The sequence below is a fragment of the Carcharodon carcharias genome, chromosome 5 (assembly GCF_017639515.1).
Source record: "Carcharodon carcharias isolate sCarCar2 chromosome 5, sCarCar2.pri, whole genome shotgun sequence".
NCBI classification, from domain to species: Eukaryota; Metazoa; Chordata; class Chondrichthyes; order Lamniformes; family Lamnidae; genus Carcharodon; species Carcharodon carcharias.
This window is the reverse complement of record NC_054471.1, coordinates 45,717,066-45,733,041: the sequence shown is the minus strand read 5'-3', so window position 1 is coordinate 45,733,041 and position 15,976 is coordinate 45,717,066. Positions and strand designations below refer to the sequence as shown.

Below are 15,976 nucleotides of genomic sequence, written 5' to 3'. Positions count from 1 at the left end.
GTTCAGAGGGCATTTAAGAGTCAACCACATTGCTGTGGGCCCAGAGTCACATGTAGGCCAGACCAGGTAAGGGTGGCACATTTGCTTCCCTAAAGGACACTTTTACGACAATCAGCAATGGTTTTGTGGTCATCATCAAGCTTTTAATTCCAGATTTTTATTGAATTCAAATTTCACCATCTGCCTTATTGGGATTCAAACCCGGGTCCCCTGAGCATTATCCTGGGTCTCTGGAATACTAGTCCAGTGATAATATCACCATGCCACCGCCTCCCCTTAAATTTTTTAAATCAAACCTTATCTTTTTGCGTATTTAAAAAGTGGGCCATGCTGAACCAAAAGATGGCTGCTACAGGTCACATGATTCACAAGTTGGCGACAGTTGCTGGAAGTTTCCAACAGCTGTTACAGGACTAAAGCTCAACACTCATCCTTGTAGAAACTCACATCTCTCATTGTGAGGGCACATCATAATGAATGACAACAAGGACTAGAAAGTGACCTGCCTCCTCAGCCTGGTCTTATAACAAAGGGAGAGCCATTGAAACTCTTTATACCTGCAGAATCACTAAAAGCCACCATCTATCTCCTAAGGTGAAAAATGGGTATTGACCAGAGACATAGAAACTGCTTGTTAGCCTGCAAAAGGCTCATTAATAGGCAACATCACATGACTTAAGCTTCTGGCCTTTAGAAAGTTTTAATATTACATTTCTAAACTCACAACTCAGTCTACTGTTTAAACTCCAGCCTGCAAACATCAAATCAGGTATCCACGGTGACCAACAGCCTACATCAAACCTAAGCCTCTTCAGAGCCTGTTTTTCTGGAATATTCCTGACATCGCCTGCCGAGCAGACCAAGTCTCTGTGTACTAACATCATCTCTCTACGTAACCATCAACTTTAAAGGAATTCTACAAATCTTGCTTCAGCTAACTGAACCCCCCTGAACGAAGCTCCTCTGAGAAGGATCTCTCACTGGGCTCTGACTTTCTGGACTCTGGCATTTACGTGAACTGATATCCATATCTGTGGTGCTTTTTCTTTTAAATTATTTGTAATTGTAAAAATTCCTTTTTGCTATCTTCTTATTCTGTGCTTGTATCTGTATATGAAGTTGCAATCATTCCCCAGGTTTGGATGTATGAATAAACTATACTTTTGATTCTTTTGATTTAACCCTGAAAACAGTTTTCTGTGAATCACTTTAAAAATTGACATTACAAACTGAGGATTTGGGGAAACACGTTATAAACTATTTCAAAAATTAAAACAACTCTGCTTATGGACAGATGGCGAGAAAATAAAAGGAGTTGAGTTTTGCCTTCCTCCCCTGTCCATAACACTTATGCTTAACTGAAACAAACTGACCTTTCAGGTTTATCACAAATATGCAGTTTTACCTCTGAAATAGCTTTTATCAACGCATCCATGTAAGTATTCATTGGCAGTTCCACAGGAGCCTGCATTGCATCCTGAATAGCCTTATTCACAATTTCCTTTACATCTGGGTGTTCCTCAGTCACCTCTGGAATTTGCATTTTTTGTTTTGCAGCTTCTAAACATCAAAACAATTCATACATATTAATTTAGAAACTGAAGATGTCCAAAATTCCAAATAAAATTATGAAAACTATTTTTACAGCCTAGAGTTCATTTGGAAATATTTTCTCTTACTTTGTGACACAAGTACAGAACAATCGAAGATGACACTCTGTAGAGAGCATAACTCCATCATGCTGTGTTAACTCAACATTATTACAATTTAACAATTCTTCATAGAGGCATTTCTCTGCCTGGATGATTCTCTGTAACTGTAAACAGCTGATAAAAGAAATTTTATCAACAGTTTCCATCTCACTAAGGAGGATACAGGCCAATCCACATCCAATAAGCTGCTCTGAAAACTCTAATCACATTTTTTGTCACATTTGTGACAAATTCCATCGCACCACCCGAGACAATCCACAATTATCTACAGCACTTGTAATAAAACAGCCCACAACATTCTTAAAAATTGTAAATTTGTCCTCTTTCCCGTTGTTAATGGTTTCTTTAAAAAAAATCCAGGTTCCAGATCCAGATTTTCATCTTCGTTAAAAACTAATCAGTTCTTCCTAGGGCCATACCGTATCTGTGTACCAAGTTTCATTGAAATCTGTCCATTAATTTTGGCAATATATTGTTTACAAACAAAGAAAAAGAGCAAATAAAAGTACAGCACAGGAACATGCCCTTCGGCCCTCCAAGCCTGCGCCAATCATATTGCCCGTCAACTAAAACATTTTACACTTCCGGGGTCCATACCCCTCTATTCCTATCCTATTCATGTATTTGTCAAGCTGCCTCATAAACACCACTATTGTACCTGCTTCCACCACCTCTTCTGGCAGTGAATTCCAGACACTCACTACCCTCAGCGTAAAAAACTTGCCCCGCACATCTCCTCTATAGTTTTCTCCTCTCACCTTAAATCCATGTCCCCTCGTAATTGACTCTTCCACCCTGGGAAAAAGCTTCTGACTATCTACTCTGTCCATGCCACTCATAATTTTGTAAATTTCTATCAAGTCACCCCTCAATCTTTGTCGCTCTAGTGAGAACAATCAGAGTTTCTCCAACCTCTCCTCATAGCTAATAACCTCCAGACCAAGCAGCATCCTGGTAAACCTCCTCTGCACCCTCTCCAATGCCTCCATATCCTTCTGGTAATGTGGTGACCAGAATTGCATGCAATATTCCAAGTGTGGCCTAACCAAGGTTCTATACACTGCAACATGACTTCCCAGCTTTTATACTCAATACCCCTGCCAATGAAGGCAAGCATGCCATATGCCTTCCTGACTACCTTATCCACCTGCATTGCCACTTCAGTGATCTGTGGACTTTTACACCCAGATCTCTGCCCGTCGATGCACTTAAGGGTTCTGCCATTTACTGCATAATTCCTACCAAACAGGCTAACAAACAGGGGTGAGAACATTAGTTTTACCCACCTTCAATGGCTGAGATAATAAATATTTCAGAATACAAGTAATATGAATGGTCATGATTTAGTTTGTACCACATTGCTGTTTTTCAGTGGTAATTTTGCAGAGGGTGGGTTTCTTTTATTTATTCTTGCATGGGATGTGAGTGTCATTGGGAATTAAGGCCAGCATTTGTTGAACTGAATGGCTTGCTAGGCTATTTCAGAGTCAATCACATTGCTGTGGATCCAGAGTCACATAGACCAGACCAGGTAAGGGTAGCAGATTTCCTCCCCAAAAAGGACATTAATGAACTATGTGGTTTTTACAAAAGTCAATGGTAGTTTCATGGTCACCATTACTGGGGTGAACTTTTAATTCCGGACTTTATTAATTGAATTTAAATTCCACCATCTGCCATGATGGAATTTGGAAGTGTGCCCTCAAAGCATTAGCTTGGGCCTCTGGATTACTTGTCCAGTGTCATTACCACTAGGCCACTGTGTCCATACATATGAGTACCAGGGCTAACAACTTCTTATTCACCATGGTTCCTCCAGTGTGATTGCACATGTACCTTTCCCTTCTCACTAGCTTTTGTGTCTTAAGTAGTATTGCCTATTGGCTTCTCATTCATTTGGCCTGCTTTACCTTTTAATCTCGCTTTTCATGAAATTTGCTCCTCCTGCCTCTTTAAAATTTAATTGCTTTATGTCAGTATTATTTTGTATCACTCAGCCATGCAATACTCCCAGACAACCACTGCTGCCCGCATAGCCCATGAGAGAGCTGCACTTATTAACCATGACAGATCACATCATTATATGTTCATGCTTTAATGTATGATTTACATATATACAACTTCTTAACCAACAGGCAGGACTTTTCTCATTACTGTCAGCCAGAGCTCAATGGAAATTCATTCTGCATAAGTTTCTGCAAGGAAACATGATATATCCCAGCTACAGTGCTGAAGATCTCGGCTTCAGAACTAGCTGCACCTCTCGAAGAGCTATTCCTGCACAGCTACAACACAGGACTATTACCTAACAAGGTGGAAAATTACCCAGGTATGTCTTGTTCATTAAAACGACCAATCTTACACTGCCAATTGCTGTCTTATTAGCCTATTCTCAACTCATCAACAAAATGATGGTAAGATTAGCAACTGTGCTATCAAACAGGACTTACATAACACTAACTTGCTCACCGATATTCAGCTTGAGTTCTACTAGGATACTCAGTCCCAAGCCTCATTACAGCCTTGCTGCAATCATAGAGCAAAAGCTGAATTCAGAGGTGAGTGGGAGTGACTACCCCAGTGGTGGATTTACAATTAGTGAGGTCCTGTGCTCCGCTTCATTTTTTAGAGGCGCCCCCCACGAGGTCACCCCATCATCGCGAGGATCCGAAGGCCGAAGCCAAGAAAATACACAAATTGATCAGTGCTTCTTCATGTAAAAATATACCTGTATGAAAAATTATCTTGTTGCAATCCAAAATTACCTCTTCTCTGAATGATGGTAAAGATGGTAAATATTGTGATGCAAGGCAAGAAAAGCCAAAAACCAAGGATAGATTATACATAGAGAGGAAGAGAGTGTGTCTGCAGGTAGGAAAGTGAGGCTGAATAGATGCCCACTTGAACATCGATATGTCAGTCTGTTGGTTTAATTTTGTTCAAGGAGAGAGAGAGCAGACTGGAGCCCTACTCCATTGCCAACAGTTTACTGAGACAAAATAGCACTGACAACACATCTATTGCATAGGAGATGTGAGAAACATTGCTCTTTACTGAGATCTCATCACTCACTGGAAAATTTCATAACAGTGTGGCTCAGTGGAAAAGCATGAGCTGCTGTTGTGGTTTCAGGCTGGCTCACGTTACAATTGTTTAAATTAAAATTCAGCTAGAGGTTAATTTTTCAACCTCTGACCAAACTGGCCAAGGTTTTACTGAAACTCCTCTCCCCACCAAAGCTTGCTGATTATTAAGAGAGAATAGGAATGTGTGGAGTGAGGGTCTGGTGCTGCCCAACATCTTCCCTCCAACATCCGACCACGGTCCGCCAATCCAGTTTCTGGTGTCTCTCTGCGCTGGACACGATGGCTGGAGTGACAGCCAAGGAATGATTCTGAAGATGAAACCAACTGATGTAGCCCAGAGCAGTGCCAGGCAAATGTCTCTATTTATTTCCTGTCATTGAGTCTAACTTGGCATTATTGTAAGCGTGTGCGTGGGCTACAATTCCTCCTGTCCCAGCATGGTACGCTGGTACTTTTGAAACCACTTCATAGTCATAGCAAAATTTAAAGGCTTGCAATTAAATAGTGCTTTTCACAACCAACAAAAGTCCCATAGCTGCACTGCCAATGAAGAACTTTAAAGTGGGAATGTGGGAAATGCCACAGCCAGTTTGCACCCAGTAAGCTCCCAAAATAATGCGATAATGACCAGAATCTGTTTTGTGCAATGTTGATTGAGGAATAAATATTGGCCAGGACACCAAGGGTAATTCATCTGCTCTTCTTCAAAATAGCCTCATGGATCTTTTGCATCCAAATTGGCATCTCTGACAGGTCAGAACTTTCCTAGACTGTTGTCTGGACAGGAGTGAGACTTGAACCCAGAACCATCTGACCCAGAGGCCAGACTTCCAGCACCAGAGCTAGCACTGACACCTTTAACCTGTGGCCCTGGCTATTCAATCAAACGACCAGTGAGTGAGCACCCCACTTGCATTGGCGATCATGGGCTGAGGAGAGTGGATGAACTTCATATTGTAGCGTAAAGTGAGCTTGCTCACCATGTACCCCCATGCACTAGGCTTGTTAAAGAGAGTGTATGTAGGAGAGGGATTTACAAAAAAAAAAGGGAATATAATTGCTGTTGCAATCTGGTTGGAAAAGAAGCAATGCCTAGCTAACTGTTTATTAATTTCTGAGCATTTCAATCTCCTTTCAAACTTACTTTTCTAAGCATTGCTTTCCTTGTGGAATAGCGGAGTCTTACTATTTCCTTTGTGAAGGTTTGACATAGACAGATAGACCCACTTTGCGAAGTGATCATTTGTCAGTAAAGCAAGTGCATCTGAAAGGTGTTTTCTTCGTGTACATTTTTTTATAGCTGACCAGAGGCAGGGATGTTGCTGTGAGAATGGATTTTTAAAAAAAAATATTTTGGGGGAATATTGCATTATTCTGTAAAGGCGACTGTATGTGTGTGTGCATGTATAAATGTGTAAGAGAAAGTGTGTCTGGGGGGTTTAAAACATGAAAATGAAAGAAGTGTTAGGTTTGAGGTACAAATGAATAGGTTTGATGTAACATTTGCATTTTTAGATAAGTTGAGAGTTTGAATATCAAAGGGAAGTCAGAGGCATCAAGAGACATGTTTGCATCTTGCAGAATTCCATGGGCAAACAGAAGATGAGATAATATGTTTTATTGACCCAAAAACAACTACAAAATAGAGACATGAAAGATTTTATATTTGGAAGCGTTTGAGTTTCAAAGAGGTGTGAAAACAATGGAACCTGAGATGAGCGGGGGAAAAGGGTATTTTTGAGTTGCTGTTTGAGCTGTTGGTAAGTGCGAGAGCTGGAGCTGAGCTGTGAGGTGTAGATGTTAGCTGTAGCTCTGGCCTGGGAGAAAATGGAGTTTGAATCAGCTATCCAGTCAAGCCAGAAAAGTCTTGGACTGCAAAAAAGAGTTTTGTTCTGAAGTGTTGGATTTCCACCACAAAGTGGAAGAGAGTTAGAGCTACAGCAGTTTGCCTTGGTTAATATTACTGGATTATTGCAGTTAAACATAGATAAGAGAATGTTGCCTGGAAGCCTGGAACTTGTAGGTTTGACCAAGTAGGGGATCTTTTAGGAGGAATGTGTTTTAAGGCTAATTTTAACTGTAACTGTAATCTTGTGTGCTTAAGTTTTTTTAATTCTTGTTAATACAATTTCTCCTTTTAACTTTAAAATCCCAAAAGGCTTATTGGACTTTTCCTGCTGAGATCAGTACATCATCATCTTGTTTTCAGAGTACAAAAAAAAGGGTATGACCTGTAAGCCAAGTTTCCCTCTGAAATTTGGTTTGTGCAAGTAATTAACATCCGCTGTGGTCACAACATTGCTGAGTCGACCCCGGTGCCTGTCAATCCCATCATACACAGGACTCAGTCCCAAAAGGAACTAATTTACTCAGAGCACACCTTTTTAACTTTGCAAATGTAGCATCATTCACGCACCCAGTTTGAATGTTTTGTTCTATATTCACTGACAACCAGTGTTAGAAATGATCCCATTTTAAAGGTCTAGTTTCTGATTTTGAGACTGGTCAGGGAACAAAAATCCCTCCCTACTTCTACCTGGAAATTCATTTAATCCCAGGATTGTCCCTGCTGAATGTCAGACTGGTTGCCTATGACAAAATGTGTTATTCAGAATTCACACCAACAGCTGATAAAAGATTTATAAGTTGGAGAGATCGCTGTGAATTAACCAACACCCCCATTACCGATAACTAGCCCAGCAAAACTTTATCCAGCTTCTCTCCATTGAAATCTCTTGGGAACTATCATTTATTGACTGATTTCACCTTAAAAAGATGCCACTTGAAAGACGCAAAAGAACGACTCTGCATGTGCGGCACACGTTAGAACTCCAAGCTCTGAACTTTGTGTGGTGAAAGTGGACCGCTTCTTTAAGGTCATCAGTTAATAGCTCCCACCCAAAAAGTGATATATACTGGGGAAAATAAGCAAGGACATTGTAAAATGATTTGTCTTTTCAAGTTCTGCATCTAAACAACATGTGTAAATTAACAATCCACTAGCTTGAGTCTGCAACAACGATCAGCATTAGACCACAAAAGGATGCCTATGATTTGATACTGTTGTTACATTGGTAGAATCCATCTCCCTTGTGTTCACTCGTCTCAATGTTTCAATGATCCTTACCTGCAGAGTGGAGATGCTGACCCGTTGCTGCATTGTTGTCTACTGTCTGGGGTGTTGATCTGTTGTGAGGGTTGTCAGGAATGGGCTGCCCTGTAGTCCTGGAGGGCTGAGTCCCATACACACAAATGGAGTTAGAGAGAGTTTCAGACTGTGCTGCTTGGGCAGCCAGCGCAGTTCAGTCTTCTTCTGATTAATCAGAGACTCTGCATGTGGATGTTATCAAAATGTGGGCTTCAGATTGGCTGTGATCAAACACTCAGCCAAAAAAAAGCAAATCACTCGCTCCTTTGACTAATATTACACATGCAACGGCCCATGGTGCTGCAGAGGGAAACTCCTTCACTCTGTCTGCAGGGCACAGCTTACCAGGCAAGAACTCTGAGTGGTGGGTCACAGAATCACACAAAGTAGAAACGGCCCTTCGGTTCATCGAGTATGCATCAACACGTGAGAAACACCTGGCCTACCTACCTAATCCCACTTAACCGCACTTGGCCCATAGCCTTGAGTGTTATGACATGCCAAGTGCTCATCCAGGTACTTTTTAAAAGGAAGTGAGGCAACCCGCCTGCACCACCCTCCCAGGCAGTGCATTCCACAACATCACCACCCTTTGGGTAAAAAAGTTTTTCCTCACATTCCCCCCTAAACCTCCTGCCCCTCACCTTGAACCTATGTCCCCCTTCAACTAAGGGGAACAGCTGCTCCCTATCCACTCTGTCCATGCCCCTCAATCTTGTACACCTCAATCAGGTTGCCCCTCAGTCTTCTCTGCTTCAACGAAGACAACCCAAGTCCATCCAACCTCTCTTCATAACTTAAATGTTTCATCCCAGGCAACATCCTGGTGAATCTCCTCTGCACCCCCTCCAGTGCAATCACATCCTTCCTATAATGTGGTGACTAGGATTGCACACAGTACTCCAGCTGTGGCCTCACCAAGGTTCTGTACAACTCCAACATGACCTCCCTACTTTTGTAATCTATGCCTCACTTGATAAAGGCAAGTGTCCCATATGCCTTTTTCACCACCCCACTAACATGCCCCTCCACCTTCAAAGATCTATGGACACACACGCCAAGGTCCCTTTGTTCCTCAGAACTTCTGAGTGTCATGCTGTTCATTGAATACTTCCTTGTCAAATTGCTCGTTCCAAAGTGTATCACCTCACACATTTCAGGGTTAAATTCCATCTGCCACTTATGGAATTCGTCCCTTGACATTCAATGACATTACCGTCACTGAATACCCCACTATCAAATCCTGGGGGTTACCATTGACTAGAAAGTTAACTGGACTAGCCATATAAATACTGTGCTACAAGAGCAGGTCAGAGGCTAGGAACCGTGCGATGAGTAACTCACCCCCTGACTCCCCAAAGCCTGTCCACCATCTACAAGGCACAAGTCAGGAGTGCGATGGAATACCCCACTTGCCTGGATGATTGCAGCTCCCATAACACTGAAGAAGCTGGACACCTTCCAGGATAAAGCAGCCCGCTTGATTGGCACCACATCCACAAACATTAATTCCTTCCACCACCAACGCATAGTAGCAGCAGTGTGTACCATCTACAAGATGCACTGCAGGATTCAGCAAGGCTCCTTAGACAGCACCTTCCAAACCCACAACCACTGCCATCTAGAAGGACGAAGGCAGCAGATAGATGGGAACACCACCAACCGGATGTACGCCTCCAAGTCACTCAAAATCCTGACTTGGAAATACATTGCCATTCCTTCACTGTTGCTGGGTCAAAATCCAACTCCCTAACAGCACTGAGGGTGTACCTACACCACATGGACTGCAGCGGTTTCAGGAAGGCAGCTCAACTCCTCTTTTCCAAGGGCAACCAGGAATGGGCAATAAATGCTGGCCCAGCCAGTGAAGCCCACATCCCGTGAATGTATTTTTTTTTAAATGTTGTGAATAAGGAGGCTGCAGACAGGTAGAGTGAGTGGGCCAAAATATGGCAGATGGAGTATAATGTAGGAAAATACGAACTTGTTCACTTTGGCAGGAAGAATAAAAAAAGCAAAAAGTATTACTTAGATGGAGAGCGACTGCAGAATTGAGGTGAAAGGGGATGTAGGTGTTCTAGTGCATGGTAACAAAAAGTTAGTATGCAGGTACAGCAAGTAATCAAGAAGGCTAATGGAACACTGTGCTTTATTGCAAAAGGAATTGAACATAAAAATAGGGATGTTATGCTGCAGTTATACAGGGCATTGGTGAGACCACATCTCGAATACAGTGTGCAGTTTTGGTTTCCTTATTTAAGCAAAGACATAAATGCATGGAGGCGGCTCAGAGGAGATTTACTAGATTTATACCTGAAATGAGCAGGTTGTCTTCTGAGGAAAGGTTGGACAGACTGGGCTTGTTCCCACTGGAGTTTAAGAGTGAGGGGTGAGTTGATTGAAGTATATAAGATCCTGAACCGTCTTGGCAAGGTGGACGTGCAATTGACATTTCCTCTTGTGGGTGAGTCTAGAACTGGGGGGGGGGGGGGGCACTGTTTTAAAATTAGGAGTCCCTTCTTTAGGACAGAGGTGAGGAGAAATTTTTTCTCGCAGAAGGTCGTGAGACTTTGGAATTCTCTGCTTCAGAAAGCAGTGGAGGCAGGGTCATTTTTAAGACGGCGGTAGATTGATTCCCCTGCCCGATTCCCTTGCCTAACAAGAATCTAAGGTTATCGGGGGTAGATGGAAATGTGGAATTCAAAGATCAGCCATGATCTTATTGAATGGCAGAGCAGGCTCGTGTGGCCTAGTGGCCTACTTCTGCTCCTATTTCATGTATTTTTATGGTCCTATGAGGCCAAATAATGTCTGCCTGAGATTCAAGACACATGTCTATTATCCAGCCATCGTTTTCACATAAGTACCATCTTTGTTGCAATAATGGGACTAAAGGCGATGAGATGAGACTGAGTGAGACTTAATGGAACTCAGGATCTAGATGGGAGATAATTAGGGCGGGTGCTTGGGGTTCATTTTGGCCCCTTGAATGAATACAGGGCCTTCACAGAATCACAGAATCAAAGAGGCCCTTTGACCCATCGAGTCTGCACCGACACATGAGAAACACCTGACCTACCTACCTAATCCTATTTACCAGCACTTGGCCCATAGCCTTGAATGCTATGACGTGCCAAGTGCTCATCCAGGTACTTTTAAAGGATGTGAGGCAACCCGCCTCCACCAGCCTGCCTCCACCACCCTGCCAGGCGGTGCATTCCAGACCATCGCCACCCTCTGGGTAAAAAAGTTCTTCCTCACATCGCCCCTAAACCTCCTGCCCCTCACCTTGAACTTATGCCCCCTTGTGACTGACCCTTCAACTAAGCGGAACAGCTATTCCCTATCCACCCTGTCCATGCCCCTCAATCTTGTACACCTCGATCAGGTTGCCCCTCAGTCTTCTCTGCTCCAACGAAAATAACCCAAGTCAATCCAACTTCTCTTCATAACTTAAATGTTTCATCCCAGGCAACATCCTGGTGAATCTCCTCTGCACCCCCTCCAGTGCAATCACATCCTTCCTATAATGTGGTGACCAGAACTGCACACAGTACTCCAGCTGTGGCCTCAGCAAGGTTCTATACAACTCCAACATGACCTCCCTACTTTTGTAATCTATGCCTCGATTGATAAAGGCAAGTGTCCCATATGCCTTTTTCATCACCCCACTAACATGTCCCTTCGCCTTCAAAGATCTACAGACACACACGCCAAGGTCCCTTTGTTCCTCAGAACTTCCAAGTGCCATGCCGTTCATTGAATACTTCCTTGTCAAATTACTCCTTCCAAAGTGTATCAACTCATACTTTTCAGGGTTAAATTCCATCTGCCACTTATCTGCCCATTCGACCATCCCACCTATATCATCCTGTAGCCCAAGACACACAACCTCACTGTTACCACCTGGCCAATCTTTGGGTCATCCACAAACTTACTAATCCTACCCCCCACGTAATCATCTATGTCATTTATATAAATGACAAATAATCGGGGACCCAGCACAGATCCTTTTGGTACGCCACTGGACACTGGCTTCCAGTCACTAAAGCATCCTTCTGTCATCACCCTTTGTCTCCTACAACTAAGCCAATTTTGAATCCACCTTATCAAATTATCCTGTATCCTACGTGCCTTTGCCTTCTTTATAAGTCTCCTATGTGGGGCCTTGTCAAAGGCTTTGCTGAAATCCATATAAACTACATCAACTGCACTACCTTCATCTACACACCTGGTCACCTCCTCAAAAAATTTAATCAAATCTGACAAAGCCAAGCTGACCATCCCTGATCAAACCTTGCCTCTCCAAGTGGAGATAGATACTCTCCTTCAGAAATTTCTCCAAGAGTTCCCTACCACTGACGTGAGATCAGTGGCCTGTAGTTCCCTGGCTTATCTCTATAACCCTTCTTAAATAGCGGAACACATTAGCTGTCCTCCAGTCCTCTGGCATCTCCCCCGTGGCCAGAGAGGAATTAAAAATTTGGGTCAGAGCCCCTGCAATCTCCTCCCTTGCCTCCCTCAGCAATCTGGGACACAAATCATCTGGACATGGAGATTTGTTCACTTTTAAGCCTGTCAACACCTCCAATACCTTGTCACTCCCTATATCAATTTGCTTAAGAACCTCGCACTCTCTTTCCCCGAGTTCAATTGGCCATTCAATACCTGAGACTGGGAGATAGATAAATGCAACCTAAATTTACAATAGTGAAGATTATATACATTGAATGAACACTTATGCCACTATTGTGCAATCAAATCTTAATTTTTTTAACCCCACTGCTACTTTTAGGTGCAGCACTAAGATCTGCAGCAGAGTACGAGGCAGCCTGCTGACCGCTATGCACTGCTGCCTGAGATGATTTTGGTGGCCAAAGGCATGAATGGCCCCTGCCTGTTAAGGTTCTCCTGCTCTGGAGCAGGTGCACCCTCCTTGTCCTGACCTACTGATGGGATCTCAGTTAGAGGGGACTTTGAGCAGCAGGGCACCCTCGCAATGTCCTGGGTAGATGCCCCTGGGGCATCTGGCTGGCATTCCTCCTTTTGGGTGCCCGAGGGCCCCTCCCTAGCTCCTTGAGAAGGGGCACCTCCACCTCAGAGGGAGGTCAAGGTGCCTTATATCTGACTCGCCTCGCCACTGCTGAAACGCACACATGGCTATACAAGTCCAGGCACAAATCCAGCAAAAACTGCTAGACCTGGGTCGCCCAGGCGTCCACTACCCTTCTCATGGTGACTTTTATGCGCTTGCATGTCAGAGCTACAACATCAGAAAGAACATGCATGGGCTCCTCCATCCTTCATTCTAATCTGCTGACAGCTTCTGAGTTCAGAGTTCAATTCAGAGCTGCATTTCAAACACACCAGTTGAAAATATAGGTTATGACAGTTGTTCAAAGTTTCTTCTGGGATTTTAAATAACTCAGCCTTTACCAACTGCTGTGCCATAACAGAGGGTAAAGATGTTTACTATAATGGTGTGTTATGATCCTCGCTGATATTACTACTGGACAAGTTAGATCCCAGGGTGAAACCTGGTTTGATAGATCCTAAATTTTATCTTTTGTTTAGAAACGTGGAGGGCAGCAACTGAACAGAGTCACAGGAGTCTGCTGATGAATCTTAAAAATAAAACTTTTATTAAACAGTACTCCTTCACCCCAACTATACCTTTAGATATATAAAGATTCATAAGGATAACACAAGTTACAAAATCTCTCTTATACTCTATGTTCGCAGTAAGTATACAGTCCATGTAAAGCAATAGGCTATGTTTTCTCTTGGGAATCTTCAATAAGGATCCACCTCCAGGTGTTGATCTCTCCTTTCGATGTTCCTCTCCCCTGGATCACCATGTGCATTCAAGCTTCACCTTCCACGCACTCTTAGATACTCAGCCATGCCAACAGGGATCCCTACTTCACAGGCCCATAGTATGGAGTCACCAACCTTTGGCTGTTACCTCAGACTTCTGGCTTCTCGCAAGCCCACTTTGCCTTAATTCTGCTTCCAACAGCTTTCTCTCTAATTCGGAGCCTTTTTCTCTGCTACTTACTTTAACTTACTGAACGGGATCTGTTCCAGGTTCCTATCCCCATTCTTTGTTTCAGCTTTCATCTTGGGACCTTTTCCTGTCCCACTCCCTGTTTTTGGGACATTCATCTTTGGTTTGGGACTTGCTGTCTGTTTCTTTCCCGTGTCCAGCTTCTTCTGGCACTGCTTTCCGAATGGCATTCTCTTCTGGGTCACCTGACCCTTTTTCCGCACTGTTTCACTTTCATTTTTTTTTCTTCTGTGCAGGCACAGAGCTGGCTTTAAATCTTAAAAAAACTGCGCACATGTGCAGGGCTGGTCTAGCGGCCTGAACATGTGAATATTCCGCAACTGCGCAGGTGCGACCATTCTCTGGCCAGCACATGCACAGAAGCTGCAAGAAGGAACGATCTGCACATATGCAGCTATTCCAGGGCTGGCGCATGCGCAGAAACCATTAAGGCCTGTTGGGAACTGTAGTTCCCAACTCTGTGAGCCAGGCCTTCGCTTTTTAACAATGTAGGTTTTTCCTTTTTCATTTCTGGGGTCTGTAACACCTTCCCCTCGAAAGAAAGAAAGCTTCACAAGTGTGAAGGTTTCTTTACAATGGCTTTACATCTGCTTCACACACTTATCATCATAAACATCTAACAAATAGCTTGTTACATACTATACAAGCAAATATTCCATCCCGTTCACAACTACAATTACAAATATTTAAGTAAAATAAAGTCAACCAATGTAGAAAGAAGATTAGCAGAGTTTACACATCATAGACTTGCACTTTTTTTCCTTCTTATTCCCAGTCTTTAACTCAACAAAGAATGTTTCATTTAAGTCCTCAGCCCAATCATTCTTTTTGTTAGCTGTAAGCATACTTTCATTCTCAAGCTCATCCAAATGAGGTAAAATCTCATTTTGATTTAGTAAGTCAGAATTAATATCACATTGTCTCTGAACAAAACCTCTTTTAGCCACTTCAAGCCTCCAAGTTACTCTCCATCCTGATTTGGAAATATATCACTTTTCCTTCACTGTCGCTGGGTCAAAATCCTAGAACTCCCTTCCCAACAGCACTGTGGATGTACCTACTCCAAATGGACTGCAGCAGTTCAAGAAGGCAGCTCACCACCACCTTCTCAAGGACAACAAGGGATGGGCAATAAATGCTGGCCCAGTCAGCGAAGCTCACATCCCGTGAATGAATTTGAAAAAAAAATGTTTTTTAGTTTCACACAAAAGGGTTTCATTCTCCTGTTTGGTTTGATCTTTGAATAGAGATTGGAAGAAACAACAAGATCATAAAAAGTTCAAACAGGTCTTTTTCACTTCTTTTTGAACAATGTCAATCAGTTTCACCCTTGGGGATTTCATAGTTCATTCTAACCCTTCAAATCTTTTGTATAAGTTGTGAACTATATCAGTCCACTCATTGGCAGGTTTTGAATGGTCTTTTGCAAACTATCCACTTGCCTGGATTCCAGCTGTTATACCTTGTGTATTAACACCGGCAAGCACTTGTAAATCAATGTTTCTGGTCCTTGACCATTCCGGATCATTTTGCAGTTTCAGCCCTTTTTGTTGACAATTCTTAATTTCCAATTCTGCAGGTACTTCAGTTGCTTCCGTACAGCCCATTACTGAGGTTAATACAAGAGTAATATGACTTGGTTCAACTCTTTGCTCAACTGGGCCACAATTTGGCAAGGAGTTTTTATTCACAGGAATAATTTCAAAACAATGAGACTCCATACCATACACCTTCTCCTTCATTTTTCTCCAGTTTGCTTTGAAGTTCAAGAAGCTCACTGTTTTTTTCAAGACAAAATTCTGACAGCTCGTTAATTTTGGTTTTTAATTCTGCATTCAACCAACTATTCTGATTTACCAACAATTCCTTTCCTTGTTCAAGACATTTTTCACAATATTTCATAGAAGTTTTGGAGTTCATTAAGTTTTAACTGAAGATCGACCTTTGTTAAATTTACCTCAAC

General features: G+C 42.7%; 1 protein-coding gene across 2 annotated transcripts in view; it reads right to left on the bottom strand.

The window, feature by feature from the left end:
* The window catches only part of ak9 (adenylate kinase 9), a 156,772-nt gene that overhangs the window by 45,486 nt on the left and 95,310 nt on the right, over positions 1-15,976 (bottom strand). For both annotated transcript variants that reach the window (XM_041187856.1, XM_041187857.1), the window contains exon 16: positions 1,406-1,560. In XM_041187856.1, coding sequence (XP_041043790.1) covers positions 1,406-1,560 — 155 coding nt within the window. The remainder of the gene's footprint in view (positions 1-1,405; positions 1,561-15,976) is intronic.